General features: G+C 27.7%; 3 protein-coding genes across 5 annotated transcripts in view; all 3 read right to left on the bottom strand.

The window, feature by feature from the left end:
* The window catches only part of LOC106793631 (guanine nucleotide exchange factor for Rab-3A-like), a 28,933-nt gene extending 25,825 nt beyond the window's left edge, over positions 1-3,108 (bottom strand). The window contains exons 1-2 of one of the 3 annotated variants that reach the window (XM_014760740.1): positions 3,043-3,108; positions 2,834-2,948 (exon numbers count right to left, since the gene is read on the bottom strand). The gene's annotated coding sequence lies outside the window, so the exon portion shown is untranslated. Of the gene's footprint in view, positions 1-2,833 lie in introns of all 3 variants that reach the window. The other 2 variants (XM_014760742.1, XM_014760739.1) reach the window with 2 other exon arrangements.
* A 763-nt stretch (positions 3,109-3,871) lies between these two features.
* Positions 3,872-6,340, bottom strand: LOC106793596 (lipase 3-like). Its single transcript, XM_014760646.1, has 7 exons — positions 6,179-6,340; positions 5,615-5,795; positions 5,103-5,217; positions 4,663-4,903; positions 4,424-4,582; positions 4,126-4,353; positions 3,872-4,045 (listed from the first exon to the last, which is right to left on the bottom strand). The coding sequence occupies exons 1-7, from the start codon at positions 6,338-6,340 to the stop codon at positions 3,872-3,874; spliced, it is 1,260 nt and encodes a 419-aa protein (XP_014616132.1).
* Positions 6,341-7,486: 1,146 nt separating this feature from the next.
* Positions 7,487-9,710, bottom strand: LOC106793597 (lipase 3-like). Its single transcript, XM_014760647.1, has 7 exons — positions 9,543-9,710; positions 8,945-9,125; positions 8,703-8,817; positions 8,391-8,631; positions 8,138-8,296; positions 7,840-8,067; positions 7,487-7,767 (listed from the first exon to the last, which is right to left on the bottom strand). The coding sequence occupies exons 1-7, from the start codon at positions 9,708-9,710 to the stop codon at positions 7,618-7,620; spliced, it is 1,242 nt and encodes a 413-aa protein (XP_014616133.1). The 3' UTR covers positions 7,487-7,617.
* Between the last annotated feature and the right edge of the window lie 1,476 nt (positions 9,711-11,186).

The raw sequence follows: 11,186 nt of genomic DNA on the forward strand, positions 1-11,186 counted from the left end.
GTGATAAGCTAAGTTGAGGTATCAATGAGCACATGTAAAACAATAATAGCACAAGACCGTGTAAATTTGCACAACGTCAGGGACTCGGAATAATCCTCCGTTTGTTGGTTAAGCCGAGTTTAAGCTTTCTCTACAACGTTGAAACAGGCATAATAAAGTTATCACGTATGACTACGAGACGATTGACAAGATTTTACGATGAAATAATCCTGGCGTTCGATTTTCTCTTCTAATTCTCAAAAATAATATACTAATCTCGAAAGAAAATATTTCTAATCTTCTTTTTCTATTTTTTCTTTTTTTCTTTTAATTGACGTATCCTGAAAAATATAATAATATACAAGAGAAATCACGTAATTAAATAAATCAATAATTTTATAATGGACGAGAGAAATTTAATTTTTCTGCATCTGTTACAAAAATTTGAATACGTATTCCCATTTAAATTTTCTGTTAAAAGTATATAAAGTGGAAAAAAAAAAAAAAAGAAAAAGATAAATAATTCAAAGCACTTGAAATGAATGAAAGCTATTTGCTCGAGAACATTTTAAGACGAATATGTGGAAAGATCGTGGAAGCATTGAAAGAAATATATTGTACACTTGAATTCGATATCAATATATGAAATGGACCACTCACTATTCAGATCAAATACATATATATGAGAGAGAGATAGTGACTCGATGAGAAAAATGTCTTCAAGATTAAGATAGCAAAGGGACAAGAAGAGACGATTCGTTTACTCTGTACATATATCACACATACATATAATACGAACATAAATATATACATGCATATATAAAAATACAAATAGACAAATATGTGCATATATACAAAAAAAAAAAAAAAAAAAAAATATATGATAAAAAGAGATATAAACATACACACGTACATACACATATAAATTACATAAATACGTATATATATAACATAAATTCATACATAAACTCGTTTTGTTCCAAGCGAGCGCTTAGGTCAAGGACTTTAAAAAGATCGGTGGTAAATATATAATATAAATCGAAAAATATTCGCAATTCGTTCGCTTACTTTCTCTCTGCTTGACGACCGTATTATTTATTCGTATTCGTAATATGCGAAGAATGCCTGGCACGCGTTCATTGAACGGAATAAAAAGATCGATGGACGAGCTCATATCGAAACGGTGTAAGTGAGTGAATATGTGTGTATGTGTGTGTGTGTGTATGAGTCGTTAAACCACTCGTCGAATTGAACTGTCATCCCCTTTTATGCAAAACCTTCCGGTTCTCGATCCAGGAGAGATTAGAAAGCCTCTTATACGGAAGTGCCTCGTGACACGATTTAAACAGAGAAAAAAAAAAAAAAGAAAAATAATACGAGTACAAAACGCGTTACGTACGATCGATCGATCTTCTTCTTCATCATCATCATCATCTTCTTCTTCTTCTTCATCTTCGTTTCGAAACCAAGCAAAAGAAGATGGAGAAACACCGTCACGCTCGAACACGTTGAATGATTGTGCTTTTAACATTATTTTACTATCTAACCTATCTAACTATCTACCAACGAACCAGGCAAAATGATTGAATAATATAAAACGAATTCGTCGTTATTTTTATAATACATATTTTTACATTTACTAATATGTGTTAATTTTGTTAAAATATTACGTGTTTTTTCTTTTTTCTTCTTTTTTTTTCTTTTTCTAAAATAATCCTATCGTCAACGATATTTCGTTTATTCCCGACTAAAATTGAACGCAAACTAAAAATAAATATGAACTATGACTATGACTAGTGTAATAGAAATAGGATAGTATATGTGTAATACGTTTAAATGAAACGAATTATTCCTTCCACAAAAAAAAAATAAAAAATGCAAGGAGGAAAAAAACTTTTTATTTCGCTCTCTCTCTCTCTCTCTCTCTCTCTCTTTCACTCACTTAATTTTTTTTATCAAGTTCGATATGTCACGTTTCGATATTTAAAATTTTACGATATTGTGTGACAAAATTCCCATACCTATCTTATCCAGGACATGAATTAAACACATCCCGTCATTTCGTAATACGCGAGATAATTGAAAACGTTCCAAAAAAAAAAATGAATATCTCTCTCTCTCTCTCTCTCTGTAATGCGTCAAAAGAAAAAGGTAAACGCGGTGAAATATTATGATGTTCATTGAAATTCAAAATGCGACGATGCGTTACTCAAGACCGAAACTTCTTTGAGTTACAACGAAGACCTACTTATCGAATAAATAAGGTACGACTTCATTTTTATTTATTTTCGTTTGCGAAATTCTTAATCGGACAGCAAACGCATCATTTCTTTACAGCGATAAAAAGATACGTAAATATATTTATATATAGATACGTATAAGAATTAAATATTTTATTCTAACTCAACACAATTGCGATACTATCGCAAAATATGCGTAATTATCTTTCGCGTGTATATATGTGTATATATATATATATATATATATATATATATATGTATGTACGTATATATGTTTATACTCATAAAAAAAGGTACAACAAAATTTTCGGCGAAGTGTAAATAAAAGTTGTGTATTATTTTTCTTCCTTTCTCTTTTTGTTTAATTTAAAACTATCTCGTATAGAGACATATTTAAAATTGATTTTAAAAATTGAAAAAATTTGGATCGTAAATGGGGGGTTTAAAAGAACAAAAACAAAAAAGAAAGAAAATAGAACCCATATGAAGAAAAATGTCATCCAGCATCCAATTTGGTTTAGATTCGTCAAGAAGAAGACACGAAGAAAGAGCGAGTATCTCGTATCGATCGGAAAGTCTGTTTCTAATAATGGGAGCGACCAGAGAAGACTTACGAGAAAATATTCGTGATTCTTGTGACATTGGCGTGGCAGCCAAGCGGATAAATACACCAGTAGTAACGATAGCCGCCGAAGTTACGTCCTCGTTATTGGATCTTGAAAAAAGATTCTTAAACAACAGCACACACACGTTAATATGTTACAAAGAGAGAGGGAGAGAGAGAAAGAGACAAACGAAAGTAAAGTAACACAAATAAACTTACATTTTTGATCCGCGACACGGGCCACGGACCACGACTGAAACATATCACAAGCTTTCATCGCTACTAACCTCTTGCAGCGCTACCAATCGGAAGAAGTAAGAACTAACAAAAACAAATCGATGATCAGCAAATAACGAATGTTCTAACCGATCGCATCACTTTTTTAAAATCATTTTAATAAATAAAAGTGATCGAGACAAATTTTTAATACACCAACCTATCCGTGCAATTGTTTCCACATTTTTTATTTTAATTCGTTACTCGATAAAAATTTTCCTACAATAGGTTAGAGGAGAGGTTGGGGGGGGGGGAGATAAGATTTTTGAAGATAGTATAAGAAATTAAAAACAAGAAGAAATTGATCTAGATACTTATGATTTCATTTACCACTATATTTATTTTTCTATTTATTTATTTATTCATTTTTTTTACGTGTGTAAATATATATTAATATATATAATATATTAATTAATTTAAAGCCTGTCGGCTCTGGATACTGCATTATTTCCATAAATATTAAACATTTTTTTTTAAACTGATCAAGTTTAATATGTACCATAAATACCACCAAATATACACCACAGTGTCCAGATAATTATATTTTATCAATCTATCTCAACATCAATTATTGCCCCAACCTCTCCTATAAATTTAATTATAAAAAATAAGAAAAAATATTATAATAATTTAAAACTTTGTTAACATTAACATAAACAAATTGAAAAAAGAAAAAAAACGAAATCATCATAAGATTATCTTTATCTATATGCTCAATAAATATTAATTCAAAACAACTTTGTCTCTTATTATTATTAAAATCTTTAGAAATTTAACAATTAGTTGGAGCTTTATTTGTATTCTCTTTCAATGTCTGGAGTAATCTAGTATAAACTAAACTTGGTGCATGAATAGCAAAGAGAAAATCAAAATGATTAAATTTCTTAAATGGTATCTTATAAAGATCCACGAGATATTTTAATTCCTTCGATAAACGAAGAACATCCTGAAAAATAAAACAGAATAAACAATAAAAAAAAGCAATAATTCGATTTTTTTTTAAACGTTTGAATACGTATTACCTACCGTAACATCCGAAAAATTATCGTTTTCAGCATAATATAATGCTATAGGTACACAAATTTTCGACGTGTCATAATCAGGAGGGGTTACACTATTATAAACTTTTAGATTTTTTATCGGTCCGTAATCATAGTGTCGAAACTTACCAGATGATATCATTTGTTTATAATGATTTATTGTCTTATAAGACGTACTATCAGGAGTATGACCCATAATGACAGGTAGTAACGTCTAAAACAATGTAACAGTTTAACATATGTCTCTACATTAGTTTAACAAGATAAATACTGTTACAACTTACATTATTATTTTCAGCTTTATCGAATCCAACAATGATACTTAGTACCGTAAAGCATATTTCTTGTTGAATGAAACCACTATCGCAAAAGTATCTAACGAAAGTCAAGATTACATCGTTTAGTGGAACAAATTCATTTTCACCAAATTCATGAAAATACCACTAGAAACACATTTAATTTTTTTTAAATATATACACATTTCGATTTATTTCAAATAAAGATAAAAGTTAATACTAGATACCATTAAATTAGTTGTAACAGGAGCTAAAATATCTATAGGACTGTTTAAATGGCCCATGTAAGCAACTGGAGCAAAACTAAACATCATTTGAACTTTACTAGCAATATCTGGTCTCATGATGGACATTACATAAAATGCTGTTGTTCCCATAGAATGGCCGATATATGTCAAATTGCTTTGTTTCAGATTTGTAATATATGATATCATTGCTGGTAAGTCGTATATACCTAATTCGTGAAAACTATTACAAAAAATATGTATATAAAATATATTATATAAATCTAAAATTTAAATAAAAATACATTATTTTGATTAAATATATAGGAATCCATCGAACAAAACCGATACTCTCCATGTTACCACAAACGTGTTATGTCTGCTAATAAAACCCTACAATAAGATGGAAGTAAAAATATAGAATCGAATAAGTATATACATACGAAAATTCCCAAAAGTTGGGATCAGCTGTTGACATATTCACGTGAGCTTTTGTATAAACGTTACCACGAAAATTACCAAGCCATACGTCATATCCACTATCAGCTAATTCAAAAGCTAATGTAAAACAAAATGAATACATTTTCAATAAGTAATAACAATTCTTCGACGAACAATAAAATTAATATTTTTTTATGAGCTATTAGATAAAATAATATTTAAATAAAATGTAATAATTTAATAATTTCATTGCTTTTAAGAACCGTTTAGTAAATGAAATACAAATTTGCAAATTATTAACAATAAGATTCGCGTAGAACTTTATAGCAAAATTACAAAAATTTCATTTCTATCAAAACACTTGTCGCGACGATGATTTAGAAACACACACAGTATAGTTAGAATATTAATAGTGGTTAAAATATTTATTCGATATATTATTACGTATAATACGGAAAAGTTAAATAATTAAGTAAAGATATAATAATTTAAAATTAAAATGCAAAATGTATACCAAGAGCATATTTTGGACCGTTGAGTACCCAATGAACGGAACTGCAAAGTATACCATGTTGTAACAGAACGGGGTGAGATTTAGGTTTCCCTGGAATTCGATGTAGTGTCAAAAGATAACCATCCTCCGTTGTTATGAAATGTGCCTCAGAAGGATAACCATGTCTTCGTATTATCTGTCCCTTAAAATATTAATAATGTTAGACAAAAATGTATTGTAAATAATTAATTGTGGTTCAAGCGTTTTCAATAAAAATGGTGATTGAATGAAACGATCTAATTTAATTTGCGTTTCTTGCAAAAAAAAAAAAAGAACTTCACTTCACAACAATTTTTAAATTATTTGTTGAAATATTAAGAATACACCCCATGTTTATTGCCGAAAAAAACACTGTTGTTAGCACTTTTGGCGAATATTTCAATTATACGAAAATTATAAGATGAAAATCACCGTCGAAATTACTGTTTGAATTATATTACCACGATGAAAAAGATTTATAGAGAATAATTAATTTGATAAAAATTAAAAATGCTCGGGGAAAAAAAAAAGACATTAAATACTAACAGTGTTGAGATCGATGTTCGGATTATATTTTCCATTACTTCCATAACGACCGATTGATAATATATCATTAACTACGTTATAGATTGGTAATTCACTTGTAATGGATGTAGTCAAATTAATAAAACCGTAAAAAATGACAAGATGTAAAAAGATTGTTTTCATTTTTACTACAATATCTATTTGAATGTTTTTTAATTTGTATTTTTTCTAACACATAAAAATTTTACCAAAAGATCAAAAAATCAAAAACATTTCATACATTTGTTATACGACTAGTATTTAACGCGACAATTGTTCAACTCTACCATTTATACCGAACCAGAACGTTTATAAATGCGCTATCATGATACTTTGCTAAAACGATACATTTAATTGTGCGCCAGTCAACATGCATCACATAAATCATTAAATATCGGCATATATCTCCGATTCTCATCAAACTTCGGACACGTACAATAAAATATAATATTGACAAGAACAGAACAATGAACGTATACTGCTTACATTCCTTTATTTTATTCTAAAAATTTTTGTATCGTTTAATAAACGTGCTCTATCTCAATTCTTATAAATATCAGATCATATCTCTAATTTATAATTTTTACGCAAAGTATTGCAGACGTCAAATCATTTCATCAAGCTTTCACATATCTTGAAAAACCTTAAATATTTACAATGTTTGGATAAATATTGTTTTATTTAAATAAGTTTATTTTTATATTGCAAAAATTGATGATACTTTACACATTGCTGATATCGGGGTTTTTATTTTTTATTATCTCCCTAACTTTTAATTAAAGAAAATATTATGAAATAATATTATAAAGTAATATTAATAAGTGATAATAATGTATAAGTAGATATATCATTAGATAATTTTTTATATATATATATATATATATATTTCACTTTATATTATTCGGTCCTATTTACATATTCACAGCGATTTAATTGACGTTTATATAGGAAAAAATGCATATTTCTCAAATAATATATGTATACTTAATGATGCATGGAAACTTCATTACTGTCAACACAAAGATTGCATAAGTACAAATTATAAACAAAAAATTTTTGTTGATAAAACGAAAACGAATAATTCCAAGGTGGCTCTTCGATAGGTAAGATTTATTACGCTTATAAAATATTTTTATTTCCAAAGTACAAAATTGACCTATTTATTCATTTTTATTAGTTGATCATTAATTCTATGTGATCATTGTTTTATATTATATTATATGATAAAAAAATAAAAAGGAAATAAAAGAATTATGAACAATTTATAATAAACGTTATGACAAAATTGTATCAGAAAAAATATTTTATAAAAATAACACAGATATATATTATATATATGAAGATATTGAAGAAAACATGAAAATTTATATGCATCTGTAATTGTCAAGAATACTTTTTTTTTTTTTAATTATCAATATGCTTTACTCTCCTTTCATTGTATGTAGTATTCTATTATAAACTAATTTCCGTGCATCTATAGCCCACAGGAAGTCGAGGTGATTAAACTTTTCAAATGGTATTTTGTACTTATCAACGACGTTTCTTAATTCCTTTGATAAATTAAGAACATCCTAAAAACGTTTAAATTTTTATGTAGGAACAATAAATAAATAAAAAAGTTAATGTGATTGAATATTACATACCTTAACATTAACTAACCAATCGTTTGGAGCATAATATAATGCCATAGGTACTGTAATTGTAGAAATATTATATTCAGGTGGTGTAATATTATTATATATTTGTAAATTCCTTTTCGCGCCATAATCAAATTGCCGAAAATTAGCGGATTTAACTCCTTGCAATAAATGTATAAATGTTTTAGTTGAAGTTCCAGCTGGCACATGAGACAAAATTACCGGTAGTAACGTCTAAATATGAACAAAATATATTTAATATCATCAGAATATTTTTAAATAATAAATAATAAAAATAACTAACATTATTCATTTGTGCTTTGTCGAATCCAGTAATTAAAAATAATACGTTACTGCATACTGTAGCTCCCAGTGAACTCAAATCGCAACTATATTTAACGAAAAATTTTAATATAGAACTTTGTGGAAAAAACTCATTTTGTCCAAGCAAATGTGCGAGAAACTAGAAAATAAAAAGAAGAAAACATTCGTAAAATATATATATATGTAAATCTCTTAATAAATTATATGGATATTAAAAAGTTAGTAAAGATTACCTGTAAATTATTAGAAAAAGGTGCAAGAAATCGTGCAGGACTTTTCATATGACCGAAATAAATAGCTGGTGCAAGATTAAACATCATTTGAACCCTGCTAGTAATATCAACTCTCAAGGTGGACATTACATAAAATGCTGTTGTTCCCATAGAATGACCAATGTAAGTCAAATTGCTTTTTTTCAGATTGGTAATATACGATATCATCGCTGGTAAATCATATATACCCATTTCGTGAAAACTAATATGAAAAATATTATAAAAAAAAATATATATATATAACTGAAAAATATATTTATTTTATAAAAATACCTAAAATCCCAAAATTTAGCATCATTCGTTGAGAAATTTTTATGTGCTCTTGAATACGTATTACCGCGAAAATTTCCAAGCCATACGTCATATCCATCGTCGGCTAATAAATAAGCTAAATGATAAATAAAATAATTATTCGAAAAAACGTAACACGAATTTTTAATAATCTTAAAAGGACATCGTAACTAAATGTTTATAATAATTTAAAAAACAATATATATATGTATAATTGTGTATACCAAGAGCCTTCTTCGGACCGGAAATCACCCAATCCGCGGAACTTGCTAATAAACCATGTTGCAATAATACGGGGTGTGAATTTGGTTTCCCTGGAATTCTATGAAGCGTCAAAAGATAATCATCTTCGGTTATAACAATATGTACTTCAGAAGGATAACCATACTTCGCTATCAATTGATACTGAAATAATTATCAAAAAATGTAGACCAAAAATATAATCTTATATTATAACGATATTATTCTACAATTTCGTAACTTTCAAAGAATAGTGTTTTTCTGTTTTTTTTTTTTAAAGAAACAGGTCAACTTAATAGTTTAAAATTAAAATCTAATAGGATACAAAGAAACTCTAGATATTATAATTATTAGTCATAACAAATGTATGAATCACAACATATTTTTATTTTAACTCACTATAAAATGATAAAATTTACTTCCATATAAATTATTTATGAATCATTTATCATTTGCGCTTACTCGCAAAGCGTAAGAATTGCATTTATTATGAATAAGAAATTGTATATGTTAATAGGAATAATAATTAAAAAATATAAGAATCACTCGTTGTTCCTAAAATTTATTAATGTCAATACTTACCGTATTAAGATCGATATCCGGATTATTTTTTCCATTAAAATGGAAATCAAAGTAATTACTGTATTCAAATTTGTCTAATTTTCTATTGTTTACAGGAGTATCCTCCAAAGATGCGACGAAATTAATAAGAATGTAGATGGTCCAGAAATATATGAAAATGATCCTCATCTTGATAAAGATATTGTAACACATTGAACACGAAATTAAACGAAAACTAGAATTTTATTTCAACAAAATAATATTGAATAATATCAAAGGCGTTTGTTTTTCATTTATTTTCATTATACAAATCAGTAAACACAAAATTTAAAATCTTCGACCTATGCTCTATTGAAATTGATACGACTTTAATGACTTCAACGACAAACGTATTACTGTCGTATTAATCTCAAACAAGAACGTTTTATAAATGTGCAGTCATATTTACTAACCTAACAAAAAAATAAATATTCCTTTATGATAATCGTTATCACTTATTGTCGGATATGATATAATTTTAAAAGCAAAATAATTTCCGTTACAATTAATTAAAAATAATATATTTCATCGTTAAAAATTGTATACAATAATCTGTTAATCGAAAGACATTTGTTTATAGTAAAATTTATAAACATCTGTTACAGTAAGACTTTCGTAATAATCAATATGTCATATATCTATTTCAATATGAAAAATGGACCATGAATTATGTGTATTTATAATTTATAGTATTTAATTTATCCTAAATCTCCGATTATAAGATATTTTTGAAACGCCTTATTCTCCGTGCAATTAGTATTAAATAAGCAAATTAAGAAATTACGTAATTTCCCAACAAAATAAAATTTCTTACGTTATATAACGACATTTCTTTTTATCGCATCACGTATCATTTTGTTGTTACCTTTAAAAATAACTCAATAGTCTGTGTAGTTGCCCACTTGATACCACAAATTTGTGGGGGCCTCTTTGGCATTAGCCTCTTCTTTCTTCATGCCCTAAACGCTGCTGTGAGGCTTTTTTTAACATTTACTCRAATRCCTCARCAGATATTKGAWYTAATCGATGAACCTATTATTAACACTTTGCATTTAAAAAATTAAATAATATCAAACACAAGCAGAAACTTTGTAATACATCTTATGGTCTATCTTTTTTACTCGACGACTTTTATCTTTATTCTACTTTGTATTTACTATACATATATAAAAAATGAAGTATTTTTAATAGGAATTAATAAAGAGCAAAGTGTTAATATACTTAATATTAAGTAAGTATCCAACGTATTCAGCTATCTTCACTTTTTCGACAAAAAATTAATTTTTAAGAAAACGCAAAGACTTTTGAATCGTTCGATACTAATTTATATCTCGCGGTACAGAGTATCAGCAATATATGGAAAAAATAAAAGAAATATTTAAATGATAAATGAATCTAAGGGGGTTGCTGAAACTTTGTATAATATTCGGAGAAGAAATTTTCCACTCCTGAGTGGAAATTACAATCACGCGACTTCTCCGGTCTTTACCTACTTACAAATTAAATAAACATTCACACCTAAGTATGCTACCTGCTTGTCTATTACCCATATTTAAAAAGATCAAACATACCTGCATACCCACCCACTCACTCTACGATTCTCACACATACCACCAGGGTGCAAAA

The sequence above is a fragment of the Polistes canadensis genome, unplaced genomic scaffold (genome assembly GCF_001313835.1).
Source record: "Polistes canadensis isolate GaletaPanama2010 unplaced genomic scaffold, ASM131383v1 scaffold_16, whole genome shotgun sequence".
NCBI lineage: Eukaryota > Metazoa > Arthropoda > Insecta > Hymenoptera > Vespidae > Polistes > Polistes canadensis.

Excerpts from the sequence above, each read along its gene's own strand:
- LOC106793596 (XM_014760646.1), bottom strand. The coding sequence starts at position 6,340 with ATGAAAACAATCTTTTTACATCTTGTCATTTTTTACGGTTTTATTAAT. Across the intron at positions 5,796-6,178 it reads CGAACATCGATCTCAACACT|GGACAGATAATACGAAGACA; the intron begins GTTAGTATTTAA and ends TAATATTTTAAG. Across the intron at positions 4,046-4,125 it reads ATAATTTTTCGGATGTTACG|GATGTTCTTCGTTTATCGAA; the intron begins GTAGGTAATACG and ends TTTATTTTTCAG.
- LOC106793597 (XM_014760647.1), bottom strand. The coding sequence starts at position 9,710 with ATGAGGATCATTTTCATATATTTCTGGACCATCTACATTCTTATTAAT. Across the intron at positions 9,126-9,542 it reads CGGATATCGATCTTAATACG|TATCAATTGATAGCGAAGTA; the intron begins GTAAGTATTGAC and ends TAATTATTTCAG. Across the intron at positions 8,297-8,390 it reads CTTTTTCTAATAATTTACAG|TTTCTCGCACATTTGCTTGG; the intron begins GTAATCTTTACT and ends TTTATTTTCTAG.